The sequence below is a fragment of the Alligator mississippiensis genome, chromosome 9 (genome assembly GCF_030867095.1).
Source record: "Alligator mississippiensis isolate rAllMis1 chromosome 9, rAllMis1, whole genome shotgun sequence".
NCBI lineage: Eukaryota > Metazoa > Chordata > Crocodylia > Alligatoridae > Alligator > Alligator mississippiensis.
The window spans coordinates 17194329-17221490 of record NC_081832.1 but is presented as its reverse complement, the minus strand read 5'-3'; the positions used below and the strand labels follow the sequence as shown (position 1 = coordinate 17221490).

General features: G+C 51.0%; 2 protein-coding genes and 1 long non-coding RNA gene across 6 annotated transcripts in view; 1 reads left to right on the top strand and 2 right to left on the bottom strand.

Annotated features, from left to right (window-relative positions):
• Positions 1-17272, top strand: part of LOC109282476 (uncharacterized) — a 31826-nt gene extending 14554 nt beyond the window's left edge. For both annotated transcript variants that reach the window (XR_009464328.1, XR_009464327.1), the window contains exons 3-4: positions 14038-14435; positions 17185-17272. This is a non-coding gene — a long non-coding RNA (uncharacterized LOC109282476). The remainder of the gene's footprint in view (positions 1-14037; positions 14436-17184) is intronic.
• DBNDD2 (dysbindin domain containing 2) lies at positions 9163-24602 on the bottom strand. Of its 3 annotated transcripts, none has more exons than XM_019484598.2 (4): positions 24453-24602; positions 17163-17318; positions 16410-16553; positions 9163-13272 (listed from the first exon to the last, which is right to left on the bottom strand). In XM_019484598.2, the coding sequence occupies exons 2-4, from the start codon at positions 17311-17313 to the stop codon at positions 13070-13072; spliced, it is 498 nt and encodes a 165-aa protein (XP_019340143.1). In that variant the 5' UTR covers positions 17314-17318; positions 24453-24602; the 3' UTR covers positions 9163-13069. The 3 variants fall into 3 exon arrangements, with proteins under 3 accessions (XP_019340143.1, XP_059589176.1, XP_014465201.1); XM_059733193.1 differs by having other exon boundaries at positions 9163-13179; positions 24453-24588; XM_014609715.3 differs by lacking the exon at positions 24453-24602 and adding an exon at positions 22787-22970.
• LOC132243394 (uncharacterized) lies at positions 23190-26100 on the bottom strand. The gene is made up of 2 exons (XM_059713059.1): positions 26058-26100; positions 23190-24482 (listed from the first exon to the last, which is right to left on the bottom strand). Exons 1-2 carry the CDS (start codon positions 26098-26100, stop codon positions 23203-23205), a joined length of 1323 nt encoding a protein of 440 aa, XP_059569042.1. The 3' UTR covers positions 23190-23202.
• Between the last annotated feature and the right edge of the window lie 1062 nt (positions 26101-27162).

The window sequence follows — 27162 nt, the reverse complement described above, 5'->3', positions numbered from 1 at the left end:
TTGTCAGACAGGATGCAAAGCAACCGTGGCTTGAGAGATGGGCCCACAACTGATGTAGATCGAGTAAGAGAACAACCTCAAGAGGCTTGACATCCATAAGTCCACATGCCTGGGCGGATTGCACCCGAGAGTCTTAAAAGAGCTAGCAGACATCATAGCATGCCCTATGGCCAAGATATTTGAAAGCTTGTGGCACTTGGGTGATGTACTGGAAGACTGGAAAAGAGCCAGCTTTTTGTTATCCTTGGCCCCAATCTTCAAGAAAGGGAGGAAGGAAGCTCCAGGGAGTTACAGACCTATCAGTCCGACGTCCATCCCTGGAAAGATCTTGGAGAAAATTTATCGAGGGATTCATCTGCAACAGGCTAGTGGAAGGCAACCTACTAAATGCCAGCCAACATGGTTTTATTATTGGAAGGTCTTGCCTGACCAGCCTCATCTCCTTCTATGACCAGGTGACAGATTGCCTGGACAAAGAAGACAAGGTAGGTGTTACTTATCTGGATTTCAAAAAAGCCTTTGACTTGGTCTCCCATGATGTCCTCATGACCAAGCTGGGGAACTGTGGCCTCGACCATCTCACAGGTGGATGGCTGGGGAACTGGCTGCGGGGTTGGACCCAAAAGGTAGTCGTTGATGGGAACAAATCAGTGTGGTGCAAGGTTACCAGTGGAGTCCCCCAGGGCTCAGTGCTTGGGCTGGTACAATTCAATATCTTCATTAATGATCTGGATTTGGGTATCAGATGTGGACTGGCAAAGTTCATGGATGACACTAAACTATGGGGGAAGGTGGTCACACTGGAGGACAAGCTGGGATGCAGGCCAACCTGAACGCACTTGCAAAGGGGGCAGACCAAAACCTGATGGCATTCAACGGAGAGAAATGCAGGGTACTCCACCTTCAGGAGAAAAAAACAGCATCATACTTATAGGCTCGGCAGTGCTACGCTCACTAGCACCATGACCGAAAGAGACTTGGGGGTCTTGATTGACCACAAGATGAACATGAGCCACCAATAAGATGCTGCTGGCAAAGCAAACCAAACTCTGGCTTGCATCCACCGATGCATCTCAAGCAAAACCAGGGATGTCGTCCTCCTGCTTTTCTCAGCCTTAGTGAAGCCACAACTGGAGTACTGCATCCAGTTTTGGGCCCCCCACTTCAGGAGGGATGTGGATAATCTTGAGAGAGTTCAAAGGAGAGCCACCTGTATGATCAAAGGCCAAGAGAGCAAGCCTTACGAGGAGAGATTGTCGGACATGGGACTCTAGCCTGGTGAAGAGAAGGCTCAGGGGGGACTTCTTACAGGCAGCGTGAGCCTATAAGTATATAAGGGGGGTGCATCAGGATCTGGGAGAACACTTGTTCACCAGGGCTCCCCAAGGGATAATTAGATCTAACAGCCACAAACTTCTTAGAAGGCTGATTTAGACTCAATATAAGGAAAAACTTCTTTACAGTCCAAGTGTCCAAGGTCTGGAACAGACTCCCTCCAGAGGTGGTGCAAGCACCCACCCTGGATTCATTCAAAAGGCGTTTGGATCCTTATCTTGCTGGGATCATTTGATCCCTGCAGACTTCCTGCCTCTGGCAGGGGGGCTGGACTCAATCTCATGAGGTCCCTTCCAGCCCCTAATGTCTATGAAATCTATGAAAGAAAAGCTCATGGTAGCACTAGAGGGTGCAGGATGCCTAGAGGCCTCTCTTCCAGCCACCTCTTCCAAACCCCCCATCCCCTCAGGCAACCCAGCTCCCTGTGCATGCCTCCAACACCAGTGGCCTTTAGAAACTAAGAGCAGGGGCAGCCCTCCCCACCCCCCCTCCCCAAGTCTAGCTCCAATGGCTTTTAGGGGATGCCAGGCACAGGAGAGCTGTAAGAGGATGGTCTCAGTTGCTGTGACATGTGGGAGAAGGTGCTGGTGTGTAGGGAGATGAGAAGCAGCAAAATAGTGGCTGTAGAGCTGAGTGTGGGCATGGGAACTGCTGGTTGATAGGCAAGGGAGAGGTGTACTGCGTGTGAGGGGACGGAGAGGAGACGGTGGAGCAGCCTGTGGGCTGGGGAGGGGGTTGAGGGAATGGGGGTGGTGTCTTGTGGCCGGTGGACTTGGGGATGGGATGGCAATAACTTCTACATGTGGGTGGCAGGCTCCAAGGGGCTGTGGGGAGGGTGACCCATCTCAAGTTTGTTTTGCTGTCCAGAAAGTCTGGGCTCCATTGTGCCAGGACCTGGCAGCTGCTGCTAGGGATGAGCAAGAGCATAAGAATTCACCAAAAAAGGAAGGGAAGATTCTTGGGTAGATGTGATTATCTTTTATTAAACTGAGTAGTTGGAAAAGAGTTCTTAGCAAGCTTTTAGGTACAATCACCCTTCTTCAGGCATAGGAAGTCTCTGTTGTTCTGAGACTCCAAGGAATGAGGGAAACTAAAAGTGTGACAGGATGTCAGTGAGACTGTAAATAGGTAGAAATTAGGAAAACAAAAGGTAAAGCAGGGAAGGAGGGGAGCCAAAGGTGAGTAAGGGAGAATCTACAGTAGTAGTAATCAAAGGTAGAAAAGAGGCTGTCTGTGAAAAAGGAAATAGCTGGAAATTAGGAAGACAAAAGGCGGAAAATTGGTGGGGAGGGGGAGGGAAAGAAAAGTGTAAAAGGTCAGGTCTGGCAGGTACTTGGTGAATCAGATATCAGGCAGGTTGTAATGCGTTATAAATCCAATGTCTATATTGAGTCCATGACTTTTTGTGTCCAGTAGGCTGGTCTACGAAAGGTGTTTTGTAAGTTACCTTTGAGGCTTAAAACTGAGAGACTGGAGCGGGAGTGATTGTCTTGTGAGAAGTGTGCCCCCACAGGTAATTAGGTATTCTTGTCTTTGATAGATTTTAAGTGTCCAGAATGAACACACACCAAAAAAATCTATCAAAGACAAGAATACCCAACTACCTGTGGGGGCACACTTCTCACAAGACAATCACTCCCTCTCCAATCTCTCAGTTCTAGCATGGTGCACAGGTGGGCAAGGCAGGGGGAGTTTGCAAGGGACAGGGATAGTCGGCCAAGGACATACAGCCTGCTCTTTTGCTCTACCCTTTGGGTCAGCATTGCCACATGCCCCCCGCCTAGTGCATGTGAATGTCCATGCAAGCTCCTTTCCTCCTGGGCCAACCTCGGTGGGGCTAAGGGGTGTGTGTGAATCTCTGGGAGAGTGGGAGAGGCTGTGGGAGGCATCAACAGGAATAATTTATGATTCCTTTAAGGATGGATGGCTCCATGTTTGACTGCTGGTCACATATGAGAGAAAGTGAGGTGGTAGGAGCATCAGAACCTGGAAACAGATTTATGTTATTCTTTGAGACTGACTTTATCTCTACAAAGATTAAAAAAGACCATGCAACTTCATCTGAAGAAAGAGAACCCATTGGCATTGGTTCTTGTTTGACTGACATCTCCTAGAGTGACACCAAGAGAAAAAATATATTTAGGCTCACAACATCAGATGGTGAGTACGTATTTTAGGCGAAAGATGCAAACAACATGTTGGCATAGATTAGGGTTGTACACAATAACAGCAATTTAAATCCTGAGAATACTGGTGTCACTTGTAGCAACCTAATTAGTAAGAGAATTAAATAATACAGCATAAAGATTAATCATTCCACGAGCAGAACAGGCCTATCTGCAAAGACACCTTGCAGAGCCTGAGTCTTAGAAAAGCTCTTGGCAGGAAACCCAAGCAAAGTCCATATTTTCCCAAGAGTCTGAAGAGAAGCGCTTCGCTGGAGTATAATTTTTTATATCAAGTATAATTGTATAACATAATATGTATTTTATAATGGGTATAATTTATTTTTTTTGTCCTGAAGGAAGAACATGACTTCATAGCTGAAGAATAGGTAATACAACAATAAGTACAAAACAGCAGCTAATACAAACAGTGAAATTGAATATTAATCTTTATTACCATATGCTACCTGTAGTAACTTTTCTCTTACACATATTGGACCACGTAGTCATACTGCATCCTTTCTAATATTTTGTATGCTGTAACATAGGTCAAACTTCTCTGGTTTGTTGAAAATTAAAGATCCTTTCTGAAAAAGTTTGAATCATTGGAATCTGGCCAGAATAGGCAGTTGCTCAAAATACTTAAATCTTAAACAATTGTTTCTTTTAAAGATGTTATCTAACAGAGCCAAGCATGTAGTTGGTGCAAAAATTGGAGTCTGTTTAGATAAAAAACACTTGACTTCATGCTACTTTCTTTTGATAGGTCTAATTGCTGATTAGCTAAGCAATGAATAATACTTGTGCTGCTATACAGAAAAAGGGAAAAGTGTTGTCCTATTACTTCCAGGAGGACTCTAGTTCAAATTGCTTCCTTTTTGTGTCCTGTTTTGCTATATTTTTCTGTGGATTGAATAATTGACGTCATTTTCAAAAAGGAGAAACATTGCTCTGTTTTCTTAACAAACACATAGTACAGTGTGCAATAAAACCAGTTTTTCCAAATAATACCAATGATGTGGTGGTTTTATACAAAAACTTACATAGTGGAAACCCATTTATTTATAAATAATCAGCATTGAATTGATAGTGCAAATGATAAATATTTTAAAAGTCAGTTGTACACAATGGGTGGAGTTTGCTCAGTTATCTGAGTGGAAGCACTGTTTGGTTTTTTTATATTTAACCTGTTGGAGGAAAGGTTTCTTCTTTGTCTGCTGAGCAAGCTTTTGAAACCTGGTGTGTTAAACTGACACACAGTCTCTCTAAAATATAGATTCCAAATTTAAAATGGTGTCCCAGGTTCAGTGATCTCATGGTCAGACCTTCTATTGTGTCTGGGAAATGTGGCTTTTTTTTGTCGGAAGAGCTGTATCTGGGAATCTCACCTCTGAGGAACATCCCAGGAGTTTGGACTGTTATATAATCCATTGTGTCCAGTAGCCCTATGCACGGACCTTGTATAAAGGGTCAAATATTCTCAAGTGCCATTTAGCTCCTCCTTACTGCCCATGGCAATAGTTGGAACAACCTCAATTTTCTAAGTATGGTATTCTCTCTACTGTAGCAGTTCTTAACCTCATTAGACATGAGGCACTTCTCTTGAGGCTCAAGGGGCTCCTTGGACAATACCAGCTCTCAGTTTTCACTAGTTTTGATTACAGAAAAATGAAAGAACAGTTCCGCTGCTGTAAAGAACTCTGGAAGACCACAGCAGGTGGTTCTAGCTTTTAATGCTAGGAACTCATTTGAAATGCCTGGGTTTTTCTTGTGAATCATGTTTGTGCACTTAACAGTGCCAATACTGTGTGGTGCCCCACAACACCCTTGAAAGGATCCTGAGGCACCCCAGGATGCCAGGGCACCCAGACTAAGAATCATTGTTCTACTGTTAAATAATTGTTGGGGTAGCTGGTACAATATTTTTTTGTTAAATTTGATTGTGATCCAGTATTTATTTATTTTTAACATAAGTACATCACTTTTAATAGCTAGCTGCCCCAGTAATGGGGCAACAATAGGGTCAACATCTCCTGATTGTTTTTATTTTTTATTCTGTACTTTTTATTTTTAAAACCCGCCTGTCGTGTTATGAGGGCATTTCCTCAAATGATCAAGTACTGTTATTTTTGCCTATAGGCAGGCAAATAACCTGCCCATGTGTGATATTTTTTAAATCTTTTTCAAAATGTGCTTAGAGTGTACTTCAAGCTTTTTCTAATGGAGACATTAATAAGAGGAGTGTCAGACTTGGAAGGTCTTTGAAGAAAAGGGATTTCTGCTCCATCTCTGCCATGAATCCTTCAGCTGCATGGTCTGTCTTTCAAGGGTCTCAGTAGGTAAGATGGCTCACTGTACACTTAAAAGCTGTAGCTTTCCATGACATGTATGAACTAGCTCTGCTACCAAAAGCAGTATGGTAGCATGGAGCTTTCTGCAGAGCTAATTTGTTTTGCTCAAAAGTGAAGTAAAATAGCCCAGGCAGAACTCCATGGTATTTCTGCTAAACTGCTTCTGGTACCCAAGCCAGCTCTACCCATGACTTCTTACATATTTCTACAATATGTGGCATCCTTAATATGAAACAATTGCTATCTCATTGCCTCTGTGGAACAAAGCAGTTTCAAGTATAAGCTATAGTTTGTTTGATTCTTATGCTTGGTTCCAGTGTGGGGTGGTAGGTAACCGCCAGGGGTTGTGCTGCCACAGGAGGGTTTCTTTTTGTATTGTAGCAGGTTACTGTGGGGTATTTGGATGGCTTTCAAATGTATAGTCTGTTTCTCTACTGGAGTATCCTTGTTGCATAAAGGACTTTAGGCTGGGCAGGTGAGCATCATGAATGTTCTCCTCAGAGCAGATGTGGTGGTACCTGAGGACCTGACTGTAGAATACAGCTTTTGTGGTGTTCTTGGCATCAGAGCTCGCCTTAGGGAAAATAGCACCCTGGGTGAACTTGTAATTTGGCACCCTCCCCTGCCCCCCACCCTGCAAAGTCAGTGGTGCTGCTGCAGGCAGAAGGGGGGGGGGGGGAGGTGTGTGGGGTGTAGTCTGGCAGGGAGGCAGAGCAGCATGGTGTGCCAGGTGGGTGGGCAGGTACTGCTGTTGTGGGGTGAGCAAAGCAGGCAAATTAGAGCAGGCACCACCCTGATCACATGCAACTAGCCTGGCTGCTGCTGAACAGCAGCTGGAGATGAGGGGGTGGGCTAGGTACTACCTCTTCTGCCTGGGATGAGGATCAGCTGGGGTGGGGAGGAGAGTGCTGCTGTGTGAGCTGCTCATGTGCATGTGTGTTTGGCATCCCCCTGACAACAGCACCCTAGGCGGTCACCCACCCCTAAGGCTAGCTGTGCTTGGGAGTGCTGGTCTTGTAGACACAAGTACGGTGGTTTGAGGTGTGTGGGGTTTTTTTCTGTAGCCTTGCCTCTTCCATAATTCCTGGACCATCACATCTACATCATCACTCTACCAAAGATCCTTCAGGCTGCTTTAAGTACTTGGATGTATATCCAAGGGTTGTAAAATATTTCTGTAAAATTATGCTGAAGGGCTAAGGAATCCCTTTGAAAGTATTATATTTATGCCAGCAATTTTGGATTTTAACATAGATTTCAAGTGTTATTGAGGAATGACAAAATTAACTTTGTCTCATGGAATTTATGTATGGAAAATCAAGGGAAACTCGAGATTAATGGAGAAAAGCGAGTATTGCATTTAACTGTAGGAATATAAATAAGACTCATTTTGGCATTTTCTGCTAAATAAACTTAACATCTATCCCAAGCAAAATGAGAGAATACCGAAGGTGAGAGAGCAATATGTTGCTTAAAATTATAAATGAAGATTTAGCCTGAAACTCATTTTTGTTTTATGGGATTAAGAAATAGCTGAAGAAAGTATACTAAATGTGATATAAATATCAGATCCTGCTCACTTCTTATTAGATATACCCGAGTTATCAAAATAATGGCTAATACTCTCTACTAGGTGCATGAGCAAGGGCACAGACATGCCATGTTACATATCCCTATATGCTGTGTAGGGAAAATGCAAGAGATGTTTCCAGTTGGACGTTGTACCTTCTCAGAAAGAGGAAAAAAGCAGATGCGCTAAGGCTTCAGGTTCTACAGTCAGGGAGTGAATGTGCTGTAATTCTATGACTAAGAAATGTGATGTGTGTAAGCCTTAATGTTGTATGAAACAAGGGTAGGCAAGAAATGTTTAAAATATTTAGGCTATTTTCTCCATATTAAAATGTATAACTCTCTTAAAGTAATTCTTGTCACAAGGAGTCTTGTCCCTGACTTGTGGAAATTAAAGACAAGATGCTCCTCTCCTGAAAGGAGTTTGGGTAGGAAGCAAAAGTCTATATACTTCTCCTCTCTTCCCCTGCTCAACTCCTCCTGGGAACCAGGACTGGAGCCTGGGAAAAGGCTCATCTGCTTTCCTGAGAATTCTCCTGCCTGTTTCCCTTTGCCTCACCCCTCTCTCCCACAATCATTTTGGAGTGAAAATGTTCTACCCCTAGAAATGAAAGTGTGTATCAGGGCCTAGATTTGATGTCCAGACCTCACAGGTTCTATTCTAGTGTTTTGGGGCCCCCTTGTGGTGGGGAGCTCTTGATCATAAATGGTTGTAGCAAGAGACTTCTGGATTGGTGGCATCTGCCTTCCAGTTTGAAATGACTTCAGAGGACCTCTAGTGTGCTACTTCCTTGGGGACTGGGGTAAGCAGGGTTTGTTTTGTTTTATAGGAAGTATAGTATTGGGGTGGGCTGATGAGTTTCCTTTTTTTTTTGTGCCTGGGCTTGTTAGTTATCTGATTAGTTTGGAAGATGTCTCAGGTAAAGTGGATTATCTGGCTGTGTAAATTGGGGGGGAGGTTCAAGAGATTTCTCTTGGGATGAATATTCTGTCTGATGAAACAGGCTTTTAAATGTTCTGGTCCTGTCCCTGGGCTTACACTTGCATGGAGGTACTGAAGAAATGACAATCTTTTGTCCTAGTGCACTACAATCTAAGAAGCATTATTAAAGGTCATGGTTCAGAATGTAAATGGACCAACGCAGCGGTCAAGCAATAAGATCCTGATGTGGTCAACACAGTCCAAGCAAACAACAAAGAACTTCTAGTTTCTGATGAACCCTTGGGGACTGCGCACTGCTGGAGTCAAGATTTTGTTCTGACCTACAGACTGGCACACCAGACAAGACAGGCTGGTCTTCTGCTCTGCCCTGTTATGTACAGCTTGTCACTGCCACAACTGGAACTAACAGACCATGTTCCCAGCACAGGCAGAAGAATGAATGGGCTTAACCCTTCCCCTAGAAGTTCTCTTTCCAGAGATGAACTGAGACACTAGTGAGGCAAAACTAGCACCACTACTGCCCCTGCTGTTTCTAGTCCATTTTTGTCTACTAGATCTCAGTCATTCCAAATTCACTTGCCAGAACAATGCTTTGGATGGTCGTCAGCATCATTGCTCCTCCCAGGACCCTGCTCTATACCAGCCATAGCAAAGCAAAGGAGCAACAAGTGGAGCTGCCCACACAGGGTAAAGCCAGCACCCCCTCCCCACACTATTTCACCACTGGTCAGGCTCAGGGATTTGAATGAGGCTGTTGGAGTAAGTTCAGAGGCACAAAATATCCCAGGGAGCAGATTGCTAAACTCTTTCCAGGATTTATTAACACTGAACAAGAAAACCACAGATTATGCCACTGGCCCCAGTCCCCAGATGTAAAGGGTCTGCTATAATTTAAGTCTTACATCAGGTGCTTGAAAAATGAAATTGGCCATTGCAAGGAAAGGGAAGTAAAGATACGTGTGGGCATCGTAACTAGAACCATAATGCGGCAGCTATCGAACAGGGGCAAGGCCCGCACGGTCCATCTCCCTGGATCTCGAACATATTTTCACAAACTCCCTCCTCTCCTCGCGCTGGCAGGACCGTGACCGAGTCCGTGTCGCGATGGTCGGTCGCTTGTGCCTGCAGCCGGGCGGGAGGCCGGTTCCTCACGCGGGTAAGAGGCTGGACAAACGCGTGTTCAGGATGGTCTAGACGGGCCTGGACTCGAGACCTGAGCGCCGTTCCCGCCCGGCTCGTCTGTACTTCCAGGAGCAACTGCAGCCCCCGCGCGCCAGCCGAGTCCGCCCGTGCGGCCTCCCCTGGGGACGGGCCCCAGCACCGCGGGACTCCCCCGGCGACAAGCCCTAGAACCAGGCCCGGGGCTCAGACATGGGGCCACAGACCCGTCCCGGCAGCTCCGGACGCAGCGGGTTGAGCAACAGCTCGCGCACCACGCCCACACCTTCCGCTTCCGTCTCGCTAGCCCGATGGCGAGGTACTGCCGGCGCCGACCATAGAGACGCGCCTGCCTGGGTGCCGGGAGGGCGGGGCGGTTCTGCCCGCGCCCGGACGGCGGTGCCTGGCGCGGCTGTGTGCAGGCGGGTCTCCGGGGCGGCGCGGGCTGCACGGCACGCGCGTCGCGCAGTGTCCGGGGCAGTCGCTGCTTGTGTTTGTGACGGATCGGGCAGGGGGAGCACCGAGCACCAAGGCAGGTTTCCTAGTTGCTGGCTGGGGCAGTGCCCAGACTGGGGCCTCCCGCATTCACTTCCAGTAGGGTGGGAGCTGGGTCTCGGCTACACGCGCACTTTATGGAACCGGGAGACGCCTCCCTAGCTCGCTCCTGCGGCTGAGGGCAAGCGAGACTCGGGGCCCCATCTCCGGGCTCGGGCCTGCGCGTAGGACGCCGGCCAAAGGATTTGGAAGCATCTGAAGCCCCAGGCGGGGGTGGGGCCGCTTGCCAGTAGCAGGGCCACGTGTGGCTCTTGAATGACTCACGAATTTGGGATCGAATTGTCTGATTTGGAACACAAAAAAATTTCCTTTAAAAAAAGAAAAAAAATCACAAATCGGTCGTGCCATAAATGTAGGCCTGCCGCTCCTGCCAAGGAGCCGTTACCCAATTCACTAGCGACATGTGCAGTAAATTTTAAACTGGCCACAAGTGTCAAGTAATTATCGTGCAATGCACTGGTGAAGTGGGCAATAAATGTAGACCAACTGCACATGCGAAGTAATTATCACAAGCTAAAAATGAGTCTCCAGTTGTAAAGAAGAAAAGAAAAACAGGCAATCAGCTCTAAAGTTAGGGCTTGAAAACAAGTCACAACTCTAGTGCTGGTTTCTATGCAGTTTTAATTTGAATGTGTAATTAAAATGCATTCAAATAGTCCCCTCCATGTTACATGTATTATACAATTACCAGGTGAACTGTGCAACTTATTGAGACCAGCTATGTGCAAAGTAACTATCAAGTCATAAAAATGTCTATCCAGCTATGAAGTTAGAGCTGCAAAATGTACAATAACTTTTTATGGCTGTTTCCATCTAACTTTTTCATTTGAATGTCTAATTAAACTTTAATTTGGGATCTACGCCCCCACAGCTGGGAGCCCTGCCAGTTGACAAGGTTCCCAGCCACAGGAGTTTTTACTCGCCAGTGCAAAGGGAGCCCAGGATTGTGATCCTGGACCTCCCTCCCCCCCCCCCCCCCCCCCGCACTGGCAACCATGTGTGATGAGAACTAATTTGCAGTTTCACAAACAGATTTCCTGCCATGCACGTGTGGCATGGTAGAAAGCATTATTGTGTGGATTGCACATCTGATCCTATCGCACCTTTACTTGCACATTTAGAGGGGCCCTAAAGCACCTACCACCAGAGGCCACCTGCAAGTACCTTGAGCAGATCCACAGTGCTGCACCCTTGCAATGATTGTATTGTCAACTCTACCTTAGGTGATGGAAGAGGCCTCTAATGAGTACAAGAATGGAGACTCAGAGCTCATTATGTTGCATCTGGATGTGGGCTAGGATGGGTGGGGGCACTGGTTGGAACCTTTGTAGGCTTAAGAGAGGGCTTCCAGCTTGAGCTGCTCCCTGCAAGGCTCTTCCCACTGACTGCTGAAAATGAGTTCTGCAGTTGAGGTCTGCCCTTGCTGAATGAGGACAATTTGCTGCTTGTTTTTCCATGGGTTTTGCTCTCATTTCCTTGATGTCTGGGCTTATCTATTTCTGTGCTGTCCCGCCTCTCTGGAGTTGCCAGCCCCTGAGTCACTTCCTTTTTTTCAGCCCTTTCTTTTCTCTCTACTCCCTCTAGATAAAGTGTTTTACAAGCTGCACTGTGTGTCTGAGGCATGACTCATCTGCACCTGGCTTGTAGCTTAAAGGTACATGAGATGCTAACTGCTACAGCCATGGTCCAGCCAGGGTTGCTGACAAGTTAGTCCAGGTTCTGTTAAATTCTGAGTGTTCCAAGGAAGAAGCCAAGATCTAGGACATTACACTATGCCTGTTATTTCTATCTCAGACTCCTCTCCTTATGGCTGACCCAGTTTTGCTATGGGCATGACAAATTCCCCTTTTATAGCTGGATTAAAGCCAGGACACCTGTCTGGCAGCACCTGGTGGAAGCAGCTTTCCTCCAACCTGATCTGCCTCTGGCTGTACTTGCTATGTTATAAAGAAGGCAAGAGCAGTGGCCAAGCCCAAGTTAGTGACAGCATGTTCTTCGCTCTGTGTAAGATTCCTCTCAGGAATCGCAGCCAGAGCTACTACAAGCATGCTGCATATGCTGTTGCTCACTCAGGTGTTTTGACTGCTGTTGCTGCACTTGTTAATGAGAGCCAGAATCAGGGGCAGGCTGATCCATGGGGAACTGCACTGGCACACATTTGGGGTCATGTTACAGCTTACCTGTTCCTGTGGACTTAGTGCTAGGTCAGGTCTGTTATTAGTCTGAGACTATGGCATCTCCCCCTGCAATTGGAGCAGGTCAGAAATGCAGAACACCACAAAGCCCCCTCTGTATTACCACCAGCATAGTTTCAATGGGCTGTTGATTTTCTCCATCCACATGTTGTAGGCAGATAAAGGGACTGTGCTGCTTGTCAGGCAGGACTCTGGGCTGGGAACTGGGTAAGACCTCTGCTTCAGGGTCTGAAATGTGAGCTCATCTCCTAGGGAGGTTTGCTTTTGTAGTCTGACTCAATGCACTTCACCCCTGCCACACTTGCCTCTTCCTCTAGCTCCTTCCAAGGCCAAACAACTCATGTCCCCCATCTCCTGGGCACCCATGACTCTCTTCCAATAACACACACACCCTGATTGCTTGTTTGACAGGAGTGTTATTTCTCTGTAGGCTGCTGTTAAATGTTTGTCTAGAGGGGCCAAGGGAAGCCGAGATCCAGCAGAGGGGCCTTGCAGGGACTGGGTGCAGCTGCAACCAGGGTGAGCTTAGCAGCTTAGGTGGGTGAAGCAGGAGTGTTAGTAGCAAAGCCTGAAGAGTTAATTTCTGTACCCTATGATATCCCTCTTCTTCTGGGCCCCACTCTTGTCCCCTTGGCTGAACTAGCAGGGGGAGGGGGAACTCATCTCCAGTCCTTGAAGGCAGCGGCTTAGGATGGAGACACTGCTTGGGATTTACGAGAGTCAAACAGCCAGCAGCCTTCCTTTCATGCTGGCAGGTCCATGCAGTGGCCGGGTGAAGAGAGAGCAGGGAGCTTGATGCTAACTTCTGACCACCTGCTGTTTAGGGTTGTCCTCCTGCAGGTCCTCCTCATCCGACTGCACCACAGGAGTTTCTGCCCCTTCCTCACTGGTGTCCAGGCTGTTCAGGTCTGTGGAGGCAGAGGATGTGGATGAGATCCGCGATTTGATCTCAGTTGTGTGGGGCACTTGCAGGGTGATCTCATCTGGGCATTGGCTGGGATCTGTCAAGCAGGGAGAATCAAAATAAGGAAATACAACTGGCAGGTCTGGACCCTGATGGGCTCTCTGCCTGGCCCCATCATCTCCCCCAGCCCTGCCAGTCCCAGTTAGTGGAGGGCTCTGGGTTTGTGCACTGCACTATTTCAGGGGTGGGGTGCAAGGCTCCTAGGAGTCTGGGCATGAAAGAAGATGAGGCAACAGCCAAGAATTTTTCCTGCCGGGAGAACAACCTTGCAGGGGTAAGGGGGAATCTGAAGATCACTGGGTTTTCTGTGACAGAGAGGTGCCGGCTCCCTCCAGACAAGCATCAGCTACTGACCCCGGAACCCCATTGTACTCTTCAGCAGGAGCTAGCTAGCTCCCATTCCCAAATCCCAGCCTGGCTGCAGGGCATGGGCCTCACATTCCTTCCCCAACTTTTTTGGCAGTGAAGCTTTCCTTATTTAGTTGGTGGAAGCTGGCCTGGAGCTGTTATGTGTGAGGTCTTTTACTGGAGCTCGGCAGAAGCTATTGGTAAAGGGCTTGACTCATTCCCTGTGTGAATCATTGCAGCAAGCGTGGAAGGGGGGAAAGGAGTCCTGGTCTCCCTCCTCATGCAGTGACCCAGCACCACTGTAAAGTAAATTCAGCAAAGGGTGTCTGAGGTCATCTGCATCCTGAAAGGTCACAGATGACACCAAGCTGGGGGGAGTAGGGTTCTTGATATGCTGGAGGGTAGGGATGATTGCTGGTTTGAAAAGCTGATTTGCTTCTTTATTTCTCTATAGGATTCAGAGTGACCTAGACAAATTGGAGGACTGCAATCCAAAAGGAATCTCATGAGGTTCAACAAAGACAAGTGCAAAGTCCTGCAACAGTCCCTAAGAAGTGCAAGAACAATCCCATGCACCAGGACAGGCTGGGGGCTGACTGGTTGGGCAGCAGCTCCACAGAAAAGGACATGGGGGTTACAGTGGACAATAAGCTGAACATGAGCCAGCAGTGTGCAATTGTCACCAAGAAGGCTAATGGCAGGAGTGTTGCCAGTACATGAAGGGAAGTGATTCTTCCCCTCTATTCAACACTGGAAAGGCCACATCTGGAGTATTGTGTTCAGTTTTGGGCCCCCCACTACAGAAAGAATGCGGACAAATTGGAGGGAGTCCAGTGGACGGCGACAAAAATGGTGAGGGGGCTGCGGTGCATGACTTCTAAAGAAAGACTGAAGGAACTGGGCTTATTTAGTTTGGAGAAGAGGAGACAGAGAGGGGACTTAAAAGCAGCCTTCAACTACCTGAAGGAGGGTTCAAAAGAGGATAGAGCTGGACTGTTCTCAGTGGTGGCAGATGACTGAATAAGGAGCAATGGTCTCAAGTTACAGCAAGGGAAGTTTAGGTTACATATTAGGAAGAATTTTCTCACTAGGAGGGTAGTAAAACACTGGAACAGGCTACCCAGAGAGGTGGTGGAAGCTCCATCCTCGGAGGCAGGGCCGTCCCTAGGGAGAGGTGAATTGGGGCAACCGCCCTGGGTCCCGTGGATCTGGGTGGAGCGGCTGCGGCGAGTCTGCACTGCTGCTGGCTTCCCGTCTGGGCGCTCGGCACCCGCCCCCTGCTGTCAAATCCCCCGTCGGCTTTGTATCTGGGGGCAGGGCCCCACACAGGCCGATTTGCCCTGTGCCCTGCTTGGGTTGTCTGCTTGGAGGTTTTCAAAACCTGGCTAAATAAAGCTTTAGCTGGGATGATCTAGTTGGGGATGGTCCTGCTTTGAGCAGGGGCTTGGACTAGATGACCTCCTGAGGTCCCTTCCAACCCTAACTTTCTATGATTCTATTTCCCTGTAACAGGGGGCCTGCTTGGGGCCCATCTAACCATGGCCCACCCACCTGTTCCTGGTCCACCTGCCTGCATTCTCGTCCGCCACGCCTGGTGTTAATTAATAGATGTCAATTAAGCAGGAGGCTGTCCATTTACTGCCCCGATGCCAGGGGGCGCTATCTGCGGGGCCATTCCTCCCCTACACCGCAGCCCAAGCCTCACAGATGGCATCTAGGTGTTCTTATCATCACCGGCTCCACACTGGGCCCCAGAATCCTTCTATCAGGACCCCTCCAAGATCCCTCCATTCAGGCAACCTACCCCACCTTCAGTTGGCTATCTAGCTCCCTGAAGCTATTTTCCCCTCTCTGGTGTGGGCTCCCTGGGACTTTTGGCTACCAGCCGTGGCCCACCTCCAGACCAGTCGGGACCCCAGACCCCTGGCTCTTGGACATCCCTTGCAGTGGGCCCCTGGCCCTTTTGACCATCCTGGTCCTGGCCCCAGCATGGGCCAGTCGAGGGTACTCTCTCAATCAGGTCGGAGTCTCTAGCCCCTCACTCTCTCTAGGGGTCTGCCCTCTGAGGCCTACAAACAAAGGGGTAACCCACCTGGTTGTGGGGGCTGGGGGTTAAGGCGCCCTGACCCGCCTTTCACCAGGGTGATAACTGACCTGGCATTTCCTGGGGGCTCCCGCACCACTGAGAGCCCCACCAGGCCACCCACTCCTGGCAGGGTGCAGTTTTAGGTCATACCCAGGCCCAGGAGCCTCCTATCCATCCCCTACAGCTCCTCCCTTACCTCCAGATAATACCAGCAGCCCTCCAGCCAGGCAATGTTGCCTGGCCTCCAGCAGCTGAACTGCCCTGTTTATATGGGCAGCCCTTGATTCCAAAAAGGGCCACGGCCCTCATCAGGCACCTGGTGGCTGCCAGCTCCAGGCCCTTAAAGTGGCAGGCACACACAGTGCCCTGCCACACTCCCCTGTAATTCTCTACTCCCAGCAGTGGAGGCTGTAGTGTATACAGGTATTTATACAACAGCATTGTTCCCTATGATCCATGGTACAAAATTTGAGGTAAATAAAACTTTGCCCTTCTGTACTGCAGCCTCTATTGCTGGAGGCCACAATGGTGCTGGCTTTGGTAGGGAGCAGTGCTGGTAGGGAGCAGTGCCAAGCGGGAACTTTCTGATCCTACAGGCCAAAGCTGCAGGCAGTTTTTTTGCTATTTCCCTTTGGAACTGGAAAATCACAGGAGAGATTGAATAGATCTGGAAAGCTGAGCTGTTGCGGTCAAAAGACAGCTAGCAGGTAAGGGAGCATATATCCTCAGACTGTACATACCTGGCAGGGGACTGGCAATGTTGTTGTCCTCTGCTCCACAGCTGAGAAATACGTCCACAGTGTCTTGGTCAGAAAGATCTGTCAAGTCCACCTGCTCCAGCATGTCCACGTTCACTTCCATGGAGGAAATGCTGCCTAGGGGAGCTGCAGAGACAGACCAGAAAGCCAGGGGAATACAGGGTGGGGGTCATTCCTAACACCAGGCAAACAGTCTCAGGCCAGCCTCGTGCCAGCAACATGAGAAGACAGTGCCAGAGAAAACACTGTGGTATGCTTTGGTTTCATGCCTGCTAGAACCAGGACAGTTCTGGGGCATGGTTGGCTGGTCGAAGGAGCGGGGAAAGAGCCCTGAGGGTGACAAGCTGTCAGTGCTGAAAACTTAGCTCTATTTCACTGGTAAGAGGCATGGGGAGGAATTCTGCTTTTGTTTCTGAGGTACCCAGGCATCTGACTCTGCGCTGTCCACAAGGTATGTAAGCTGCCAACCCTGTGCATGGCATGCTGGTATCTGATCCCTCTCTGTGTGTGACATGTGCTGCCTAGCTTCCTGTCCCTCCAGGTTGTTGGGACTGGGAGCTCCTCAGTGCAAGGACCACTGTTCTTTCCATGCAGCACTGAGTATGAGGCATCAATATATGAACTAGCATGCATAGCTCTGAACAGGAATTTTTGTAATGTCCTTTCATGCGCACCCCTCCCCGCCATCACTGCCCAGCACAGACAACTTCCTCCCCAGCACTGGCCAGCACTTACGTCTCCTGTGCTCTATTTGCAGGTGGGACATGGGGAAGAAGAAATCCACCTCATGCTGGAAAACCTCCTCAAAGAACTTCTGCCTGTCACGCAGTTTGAGCTGCTGCTGCTGTACCTGGTCCGAGTCCAGTCCCCGCTGCCCGTGCTCCATGTTGGCTGGAGAAGAATGAGACGGGAGATCAGGCCCAAGCCAGCGGTAAGATGGGGCACAAGGTACCTTTCACAGCTGATGGGAGGCTGCCTCCTTCCTGTACTGTCAGTGGTCTGCTCCATTTTACCTGTGGGGAGTGCATGCTGATTTGCTAACTGTGGGGCTGTGCAGACCAGGAGTCACTGACTCAGACTCCAGTCTGGAGTCAACAACTGCAGCAAAAGCCTGCTAATCTGGACATATGTATCCCCTTCCTCCTCCTGGTCTCCAGGCACTCTACAACCTGCAAATAACTCTTCTCTTCCCTGTGGGGGAAGGTTAGTATTGTTAGACCCATTTTCCAGAGAGGGGAACTGAGACAGGCAGCATGAAAGTACCTTGCCTAAGATTAGACTGTCAGGAAAGAACTGTGGTCTTGTAACATGCAAGTCTCTTCTAGCCCATAGTAGTAAAGAAAGGTGACATTCAGTGCCCTGCCCCATGCTGCAGGGAGTCTCTGGGGTGTGTGACACAGCAGACACAGCTCTGGACTTTCCCACTTTGTTAACCAGGGCAGAGTTACTGAGCAAGTTGTCTCTGTGCATTACCATGCAGGAAGGGGAACTGACATTCAAATCTTACTGAACTGAGAAATGTGACAGGAATAACATGGCATTAACTGCTGCCAGCCCTGCCTGCCAACAGATACCCTCCCTACCCCGGTTCATGAGCACAGCCCCGTCTTCATGGAGGACCTCCTTCATTCCCATGCAGACAGTCTAGATGCTGCCAGTACAAACATTTGCATTAATTTAATTCTTCTCATGGCTCAGCTCTTCCCCCAACAGTGACAGGGAGCCCTCGTGGGCAGAGGCCAGAGCTCTCTGCTGAGAACCAGAAGGCTGAGGGCCAATTCTTCCTGCGCATGGCAGGGGCCTGACTCAAGATCCCTCCCCCAGAGCAGCAAGCCAAAGACCAAAACCCCCAGACAGCAAAGACCTTGCAGCCCATCCAACTTATTCCAGCAGCTGCCTGGATGCTGCCAGGCTGGAGTCTCACCTCCACCAGTCCAGATGTCCTCCCTGCTGCTCTCAGTCAGGCCAACACACAAAAAATGTGATGATTGAATCGGACTGTACAGTAACCATGGAAATTAAACAAACATCCCTGACTGTCCCTGTCCTAGCACTGACCAAGCCCTACTGCTGTGCTAGAGGGTGTGTGCGCCCCGCGCGTGGGGGGGAGGGGGGGTTGTTGCAGCAAACAACTGCCCAAGAGCCCCACCCTGTCTGGCAGGGAGGCAGGGGCTGTGCCTGTATCAGGAACAATGTGATGATGAGACATGATCACAGAGGAAAAATATCTTAGACAGTCCTGAGGAAATGCCTCAGGACTTACCTCCCCCACAAAGACCCCCACGCATAGGAGCCTCTCAGATCTCACCTCTCCCCCACTTCAAATACCTGTCTGGGCTGAACTTCCCTCCCTCACCCTCTCCTCTGCAATATGCCAAGCAAGACCTGGTTGTCAAATCTGCCCAGCCTGTGTTCATTTCTGCTTCTGCCTGTCCCATTACAGCTGGGTCCAGTGCCATGAGCTAGCCAGCCTGGGAGCGGTTCTGGCTTCCCCACTTACTGCAGTCTGAGTGCTCAGCTCTGCTCCTGCGGCTGCCTGTCCCTGTGCCCATTTCCAAGGGATGGGACTGCTGGTTTGGGCAAATGCCCACATAGCCCAGCTCTCATACTCTGCCAAGACTCTTGAGCGTGGTATGCAGACAGCACCTTAATAATAGATCAAGATTCAGCCCACCGTGCTTCCTTTGTTGGCTTCCAGCTGCTGCAGCCCAAGCCTCATGTACCAGGAGCCCTTGGCACAGGGTGATCCAGAACCCCGACTCCTCCACCATCAGTCCACAGCCCCAAGACAGTGTGTGAGATGGTCTGGGAGCCAGAGGATGGGGATGGGGGCACAGCTAATGCACAGGCAGGGAGGAGGAGACTGGGGCAGTGTAATTATAGGGTTGCAGGCTGCACAGACAACAGGTTAACCCTGGAGGATTGTGGCTCAGGTAATTCTGGGCCCCTTTAGTCAGCCCTGCTGGTAGCTGATGACAGAACTCAGCTGCTTTGCACCTGCTCTACTATTTGCTCTCATCAGGGCAGAATCACCAGCTTCCCACTCTTCCAGTGAGCCTGCAACTGTTATGGTACTGGAATCTGTGGCTAACTGGCTGTGTTGGCCTATGGCTTATCACAGCTTTCCCAGGAAACGTGGCCAACAATTCAAGCATCAGTTAGTGCAAAAAGGCCGGGGCTTAGGTCTTGGAGCTTTAGATAACTCTAGTGAAATGCCTGACAGTCAGATGACAATTCAGAGAACGTGATCCTGGAGTGCCTGCACTAATTCTTCCTGTTTTCTCTCTCAGTGCTTTCCAGCCGATGGCAATGGGAAAGGAATCTCCTCTCACATGACATCCTCTCCCATTGCTGAGGGAGGTGAGTTCCAAAACCAGTGCAGTAAAGAACAGAGACCCCCTTCAAGCTTACCTTCCTTCAGCCATAAGATCTTGGGTCTGGAGAATGTCTTTGAGGGTAAATAATCCCCAGTTCCGTTATTTGTGTGGCAGGGAGTGTGGCTTGGCTATGGCACTGGAGTCAGGAAACCAGTGTTCTAGCCCTGGCTTTGGCAGTAACCCACTCTGTGGCCTTGGGCCACTTCAGTTTTGTTTCTCCTTCCACAGCTTGCCTTGACTAATTAGACAGTGAACACAATAGGATATGTTCTTATCCTGTGTTTGTACAGGACCTAGCACAGCAGGGAGATCTAGACAGTGGTATGACTGAAACACAACAGCACGAACACGGCAGCCTTGAGGTCCAGAAGCTGACATGTTGCAACTTTCCTTTCTAATGGAGCAGCGAATGCCATGTCACCTGAACCAGTGGTCTACAAAAGGCAGATAACACAGATTCTACTTTTGGGGTATTCTGCACTCATTTTTTTTGCTCATCTCTTCCCCCATCCCATGATAGTTATGACCATAGGAACATTCAAGGGAGCTGATAGGCCATTGGTACTGACATGCTGCTTTCACTCATGCACTGTACTAGAGCCTGAATGAGGGAGATGCACTGGGATGTACATCCCAGATCCATTAGTAAACCCATTTACAAATGCCTTTCGTTAGCCAGCTGGGCAGCTGGCCACGAGCACTGACATTCCATTATGTAACCACTGCAGGCCTTAAGCAACATATGCAGCTGGGTGACTGGGCCTGATGGACCCGTGACCGCTGTGAGACCCAGAGATGGAGCCTCCTTCCCACTCCCTGTCTCCCCTCCCTCCCTCCTTCCCGTTCCCTGGGGCTCCGTTCCTGCATCTCAGGCATTGTAGCAGGCAAACATCTCAACTCATGTCCCCACCACTGAACAAGTGCCATTGAGGAAATAAAAGAGAGAAACGCTCCCTCTCTGCCTTACTCCATGTGACTGGTCACATTCTTTTTCCCCATCAATCGCGGGGATTGCCTCATTGGGATGGCATGTTCCCACCGAGTGACACATTTGTGCACAATGCAGCCCCTGTGCGCTGCAGGGAATTCAGTCGTGTTCTTCAATACCTGCTGGTGGTCTCTTTCAGCAGCCACTTAAGAGGCTCATGCACATTCACGCTGCCATTCCCAGATCTCTGACCCCCCAACACGCTTCCCTGGCAGGCTTGCAAGAGCATGAAATAACACCAGGCTCCCTGCTGGCTTCAAATCCTTCCGGCTCTTGCTGCTTCTCAGGCACCAAAGCTGACAGAGGAACTGGGCCTGAATGTCTCTGTGGGGTGGAAAGGGGCCTGCCAGCCCCGTGGGAAGGAAACAAATGGGGATTTCCTTGTAATTCCCCACTGGCAGCCCCTGCCAGTCCTAGGAGGCAACATGAGGAGCAGGAGGGGATGCATTTGGCTGTAGGGAAGCCCCAGTCCCATTCTGGTTCAGCAGGGGCTCCCAAAAGGACCAGGGAAGAAGTGTTGCCTGTGCAGCAGGCTGAAGCATCAGGTCTTTCTGTAGGAGCTACTACAGAGACTAATAGCAGAAAGCTCAGGGGTGAAAGGAGCTTCCACCTCCTCCCTGCAGGAGGCACAGTTATAGGAGGGCTGGCTGTATAGAGCTCACAGCCATTCCACTCATGTCCACTCCCAGGGGGGGATATGACAAGAGCACTAACTGTGGTCAAATCCCCGAGACTAGGGATGAAATTAGCCCTAGGGGTGTGGCGGTTGAATGGGTTCTTCGCAACAGTGAGATCTTCTAATCAGCACCCTGACCAGAGAGCTAAGCCATGGAGGATTTTCTGGTTGTGCTTGCATTGGGAGGAGACACATTTGTTGTTTTTCCTTGTCTTGCTTGGTTTGAGTACAACCCCCTCTCTGTGTAGCAGACAGCATGAATGGGTGTGGAGGGGAAGAAGAGAGGGCTTAAAAGAGGCGCAGGGCCAAGACAGAAAGGGGGAGGGCATTATTTCTTCAGCTGATATCTCTTTAAATCTCTTGAAAACTTCCCAAGAGATTAAAAAGACAGAGAAGGCTTTGAAGAATGGCACTGCAATAGGGGATCACTGAAGAGGCTGACAGCTTACATGGAGGGGATGGAAAGTCTGCTTGCCAGGGTACAGGCTGGTTTTCTATGGAATGACTTCAAGGAACCCAGCTTTCTCTGTCCACTCTGTAGCTGGATCTTTGTCCCCAGCTTTGCTCCAAGGCCCCCACCACTGCAGGGGGACATGCGGACCTCAGTTCCACTGTTGCTGGAGAAAACCACAAAGCTCTGGGTGTAAAGCTGAGCTTACAGAGGGGAACAGGCCAGGGGCACTGGGGCACTGTCCGTGGGAGTACTCACAACTATTGTAGTCTCAGTCCCTCCTAGCAACAGAGCCCTGGGAATGACCCTACAGGACTAAGCTGGCCACAAACTGGATGCCTGGAAGCTGCTTAATGCTCCTGTATGAATTCGCCCTCTCGGGCTTCAGCTCTGGCCTTATACCGCAGCAAAAGCAAAAAATAAACCCAATCCCAGGGAGAGGAAGTGCATGAGGAGGGAGGGAGGGAATCGGTGGCTTTGGCAGACAGGGAATGGGAGAAGACAAGCAGGGGGAGAGCGGGACTGTGCCGGGGGGAGGAGGTGGCACCCTGTGACCCTCATCTGTGACACCGATTCGGAGCGAACATTATTCCAGCCAATCTCCAAATCCTCAGTGTCTCAGCACTAAAAATATCCCCACAGCCCAGAGGCTGCGTCACAAGACCCTGCTATTTACAGGGCCTGATTCACTTTATATAGAACTGGGAGAGGGCTAAAGCCATGAAAGCATTAGAGAGGGCGAGAGGTAGTAGGGAGGCCCCTCACCCACCAGGAGAGCATGATGTAGCAGCCGGCGCTGGGCCCAGTCCCCTCGCCCCTCTAGCTCTGGCTGAGAGGCAGGTTGAAGGAGCTGGCCTGCAAACTTACAGTTCCTGTCTGGTTCATCCTGATCCTGCCGAGACCTTCACTGACGGTGCTGTCCTGGCTCCAGGGAGCACCTCTCAGAACAAATATAGCCTCAGGTCCTGCTCTCTCGTTACCTCCATAAGCCGAAGCAGGAACTTTGCCTTTCCAGACTGGGCCCAGCTGCCCAGCAAGTCCTGGGCCCCGTGCTTGGCCAGGCCCAGTGCTTGATGCTTGAAAGGAAAGTAATCCCTCCCCACCACAACCACAAAGAATGTGCCCAGACCAGGAGCTCAGAGCTGGAGGGAAGGAGGGAGAGTCCTCCTTCCTGACTCCTCAGGCTACCGTGTGCAGAAGCTTAAGCTTGGACCTCCCTATTCACAGCATATAAAAACTAGTAAAGATCTTGTTGCTGACAAAGCTGTAAGAGGATGGTGCTGTCAGTTGCTGTGAGGCGTGGGAGAAGGGGGCTGGTGCGTGGGGAGATGAGCAGGGAAATAGGGGTGACAGAGCTGAGTGTGGGCATGGGAGCGGCTGGTTGATGGGTGAGGGAGAGGTGTACTATGTGGGAGGGGAGGGAGAGGAGCTGGTGGAAGGGCCCTGTGGGTTGGGAAGGGGGATGGGAGAGGGGGTTGATGGGATGGGGGTGGGGTCATGTTTGTGGAGGTGGACGCTGGGGGTGGGGGAGGACACCGCAGAAGTGGGACACGGGGATGTTGTGGAGGGGCAGTGCACACAGGTGGGACACAGGGATGCTGAGGAGGGGGTGGCACACACAGAGATGGGACACGGGGATGCTGAGGAGGGGGTGGCACATAGATGGGACATGGGGATGCTGAGGAGGGGGTAGTGCACACACAGATTGGACATGGGGATGCTGAGGAGGGGGTGGCACACACAGATGGGACACGGGGATGCTGAGGAAGGGGTGGCACACACACAGATGGGACACGGGGATGCTGAGGAAGGGGTGGCACACACACAGATGGGACACGGGGATGCTGAGGAGGGGGTGGCACACACAGAGATGGGACATGGGGATGCTGAGGAAGGGGTGGCACACACACAGATGGGACACGGGGATGCTGAGGAGGGGGTGGCACACACAGAGATGGGACACGGGGATGCTGAGGAAGGGGTGGCACACACACAGATGGGACACGGGGATGCTGAGGAAGGGGTGGCACACACACAGATGGGACACGGGGATGCTGAGGAGGGGGTGGCACACACACAGATGGGGGGGTTGCCCTGCATGAGCTGTGGCCTGTGGATCTGGCCACGGGATGGCAATGACTGGTGCACGTGGGTGGCAGGCTCCAGGGGGCCGCGGGGAGGGTGGCCCATCTCAAGTTTGCTGCCACCCGGGGAGTCCGGGCTGCACGGAGCCGGGACCTGGCAGCGGCTGCCAGGGATGAGCGAGAGCAAAAGAATTCACTAAAAAAGGAAAGAGTTGAGTCGGGGCCGGGGGCAGCGCGAGGGACCGGGTCGGGACCCACGGCCGGGTCGCGCAGCCCGCTCCTCCGCCCACCTGCAGGGAAACCCTCGGGGTCAGATCGCCCCGGTGCGCGGGCATGTCCGTGCGCCCGGCCGAGCTCGGGGCTGGGGGTGCGTGGCAGTGGGCGGAGGTGCCGGTGCCGGTGCCGGGGAAGGAGCCGAGCCCTGCCCGCCCGCCCCGCCCCGCACTCACCAGCTCGGCTTGGCCCGGCCGTGCGCTGCGCTGCAGGAGCGGGCGGCGGTGCGGGGCGGTACGGTGCGGGGCGGGCGGCGCGGCCGCGCTCCTGTCCCGCGGCGGCGGCTCTGTCTGCGGGAGCGCGGGCGGGGCCGGCCGGCGCGGGCGGGACCTACCAAGTGGCGGCGCGGCGCAGGGGGGCCGTACCAACCCGGGCGGGGGCAGCCCCGCGCGCCGCTGGCTCCCCTTGGCCACGGGTCACGAGCCCTGGGCTCCACTCGCGCCCCTCCTTTGTGGTCCTTGGTCCCCCGGAATCACTTGTTGCCTTCTCAGTAGCCCCCCGGCTTAAGCCCACGATCCCGCGAGGCAGCAAACGGGCCCGGGTGGGTGCCGCGGCCCTCGCCCCTTGCCCCGGGGTAGAGCATCGCTGCGCAGCGCCCGCTGGCTCCCTGCAGGGCTGCCGGCGGGCGCTGTCCTGGCGCCTTGCTGCCCCCTTCCGAGCCCTCGCTCCTCTCCCCTCTTCTCTCCTATTTGCCCCGAGCCGAGGAAACCCATGTTAGTCCTCACTGGCTTTCCCCGTAAAGAAGGCTTATATCATTTTAGTTGGCAGGCCCAGGCCCAGGCCCATGCATCCCCAGTGGCATAACAAATAGGCCTGGGGCCCACGGTGGCACAGAGCAGACCCTGAAGGGGAGAGCGGGCTGGGTCTGACCTGGGGATTTTCCCCTGTGATGCTCCGGCTTCCAGTGCAGGCGGAGGAGAGTCGGATTCAGAGGCTGTGCCCCTCACTCCCCTGCTCAGTAGCTGCTGCTGCCCCGGTTTGTCTCCTGGCCCTTTCTGGCACTGCTTCAGCGCCTTCTTGGGTTTGTCCCTCCAGCTTCTGGGTGCAGCAGTCACCACTTGCTCCCAGCCTTGGTCACAGAGCCTCGGGCACACCGCTGGGAGGCTGGTTTGGCCGTGAGAGGATGCACTGGGGTCATCTGCCTCAGTGGTGATGCCCTTGGGTGCCAGTCCATGCACATAGTACTGAGGGGAGTGTTACTGGTCATACCAATTACATCAGCTTCAGCGAGCGTTTGTGCATGCCCAGGAAATATCACACAGCTCTGCAGGTGGGTCCCTGGCCAGGCCTGGCCTAGCATGGAGCATGGCATCCATACAGCCTGGCAGGGGTGCAGAACTGGAATAGTAGGAGGGGTGCGGGGCAGTGTTCAGGCCCTTGGTTTCAGCAGCTGGGACTCTACAGATCCAGACTGCGCCTCATTCGTGATGCAGTGGAAAACTCAGCACAGTATCGCCGAATCAGCCAGTGCTACCAGTTCCTCAAATCCTTATGCCCCATCTTCCGCCCTGCCTACCCTGTGTGTTCTCCCAGCTCAGAGTGCCAGAGGCCAGACCTGCATCTCAGGGCGCTGCTGCGTGGATCTATTTTGTAAAGCTGATGCCAAGCACTAACTTGAGACTTGGGGACATTGTCTCTTACTCCCACAGCAGTGAGTAGAGCCTTAGATTTTAAGGCTAATTAAAGACTTGGTTACAGTCAGAGTGAGAAAGGGTGGCAGAATCAGGCTAATTATATTAATGCTAATCAATACCACAGCCTCTGTTACCTAGCGCTCTTACCGGCTTCATTGGAGAAATGTGAATTCTCACAGTTAAGCAACATCGCCCCCTGCAGACAGAACATAGTGACATATCCTGGCATTTAAACACCACCCACGTGCCCCGCTGAACGCCACTTTTATTTACGTGTAACTGTAAAACCAAGCCATGGGTATTTGAACTAACCATACCTGCTCTTGGCCATGAGGACTGACCCTGGAATAAAGGAGGTGGGGGTAGAAATGGCACTGCTTTGCACAGCAGTCTGTTGGGAACAGACAAAGCAACCCTGGGAAGTGAATCACCAAGACTACGTAGCCTTAAGGACAGATTTTACCAATCCTGACAGGTGCCTGATGGTTCTGTCTCTGTTGCTTACACTGGCGTCATGTACAGCAGTTATTGTTCCAGTAAAGTCTCCCTGAGTTGTATTGCATCAGTAGGAGTCAACATAAGGACTAATGCTTAAATTACTAGGAGATGACAGCAATCTGAGGTCATCTGAGACCCTGCTGCAGACTCAGATGGCTTTTTCATAACCCTGGCACAAAGTACAGTTCCCTCCAGAGCTCCTGAGGGGAGCTGGCATCCAATCGCTCGGGTCATCAGAATAAAATGTAACGTGTCTTGTTCCTCCTGCATTTCCTGCTCATGTTTCTTTCTTCTATTACAGGTTTGCAGAAAACAGGAGGTGACTCAGGCCCCTGATCCCTGTGATTGGGTGGGAGGAGGTGAGAGAGTTAGGGAACAAGTTAGCTGCAAAGTGAAAGGTGAAGGAGCCCCTGCCAAGTGGTGAATCATCAAGCAGTGAAAATAGATCTTATTCTTTATGGGCAATGCGTAGAAGAGGCTTAAGTGAGAAGCAGCTTGATTTGTTCAGTAAACTGTAGAAGCAAAGAGAGAAATGGACCATTTGCCATAGATGAGGAAGAGCTTCTTCACTAGCAAATGAGGCAGTAAATTGCAACCAAGCTGGAGTGCCATTCACTGAGGGTGAATCTGTCTTGGAGTCCCTAGTAATACTAAGGTTCCCTCAAAGGGATGATTGTAATTTGGGATCGAGGGGAGATTGGGAAGCCTTCCATTCCATTGAGGGGACACGGTTGGTGTGAAAGAGACCTCCAGT